Source organism: Halyomorpha halys, unplaced genomic scaffold (genome assembly GCF_000696795.3).
Source record: "Halyomorpha halys isolate HHAL.00 unplaced genomic scaffold, Hhal_1.1 Scaffold493.1, whole genome shotgun sequence".
Classification (NCBI taxonomy): domain Eukaryota; kingdom Metazoa; phylum Arthropoda; class Insecta; order Hemiptera; family Pentatomidae; genus Halyomorpha; species Halyomorpha halys.
The window spans coordinates 586,890-588,351 of record NW_027111379.1 but is presented as its reverse complement, the minus strand read 5'-3'; the positions used below and the strand labels follow the sequence as shown (position 1 = coordinate 588,351).

At 28.7% G+C, this 1,462-nt stretch overlaps 1 protein-coding gene across 1 annotated transcript in view; it reads left to right on the top strand.

Moving 5' to 3' along the window:
* Positions 1-1,462, top strand: part of LOC106683531 (prominin-like protein) — a gene marked incomplete at its 5' end in the record, with an annotated part of 44,049 nt that continues 42,587 nt past the window's right edge. Inside the window, 1 exon segment of the mRNA XM_014425055.3 lies at positions 1-429. Within this exon segment, the coding sequence (XP_014280541.1) occupies positions 144-429 (286 nt within the window).

Sequence of the window (1,462 nt, the reverse complement as noted above, 5' to 3'; positions counted from 1 at the left end):
ATACGTTGTTTACAGGCTACACTGATAGAGGCTCCACTGCAGTCAGTTAGTAACAATGGTTCGTCTTAAGCTCTGTGTGTTGTAAATAAAAATATAGATTCGTTAAGGTAACATTAAAGTCCATGTAAAACTTGGTCATAAAAATGACTTCTCACTGTCGTAAACGAGGGATATATTGGGTCATAGCGTTTATCTTCGTACTATCCTCGGTCAATCCTGGTAGAAGTATATCTCAGAAGAAAAATGTTGTTAAATTGCCCAACCCTGAACAAAATGTTATGCCTTTCGATCCAGTACACTACAGTGAAGCCAATATTTCCAAAAACTACCAGAGTTCCACAAAAATTAACTCCAGGGGAATGGGTCACTTGTATTACCTCACCAAAAAGTTCATGGACATAATTCTTAAGGAGGAACCCTATCCTGAAGGTAAACTTGTAAGATTGTTGTTTATTTTAATTGTTTTGCTTTATGTACATAATAATCACAATGATACAAATTTAGATCTTTGCCTACTTGTATATTGACTAAATATAAATATTAAATTTATCCTCAATTCCTTCTGGTGATATTTGGTTGTATATGTTGATAAACAGCTATATTATTTCTTTTACAATCAATTTCAGTTCATTATAGTTAAGGTCCATCAGATCCTCAACCTTCAATTACTGTTTCCTGTTAGCCTATGTTTGACCTCATATTGTATATTACATCTGTTTCAAATTTATTGTTATTATTTTTTAATGTTACCAATTATTTATTTTTCATTATTGTTTTAAGTAAAGCATATCACATAAAAATCACTTCAAATTAAGCAAATCAGTTGATGATAAACTTATATCATTTTAAAGTAAATTCCATTATTTCAATATATATTTATGTCTAAACAGTCTTGGTACTAAAACTAAATGTTTCTTAAATTAAAATATTAACTAAGTTATTATCTTTACATACATTTGTATTTGTAACAGGAAATATTCTTTGTTCTCACTTTCCTTACTTGTGATAAGAATTATCGCCTTTCTGGGAAAATCCTGTTGCATTCTGAATATTTATTATTCAATTGTCCTGCATAGGAAATAATGAATTTTTGCTACTTTATATGTCGAGGAACTTAGTACATCAATTTTATGATTAAAATACATTACTGATAAATTTATTATATTACTAATGTGTTGTGATTTAATAATGTATGGGTAAATTAAGTTTTAAATTAGTCAGCGGGAGCATTAACTTTCTGCTTTGTTTATAATTATATGGATTCAATTTTATTTTGAGTTTTTCCACTAAATCTGCTTTTATTTTTGACATTTAACTACTGGATTTTCTTATTAATAAAGATCAGTTTTTTTTGGATTTTTTTCTTGAGGCAGTATTAACTTTAAATAGAATTCATATATATATATAATTATGAGAGATAGTTGACCGTGGATGATAAATGAGGAGAAGATGGTTGGGGGTG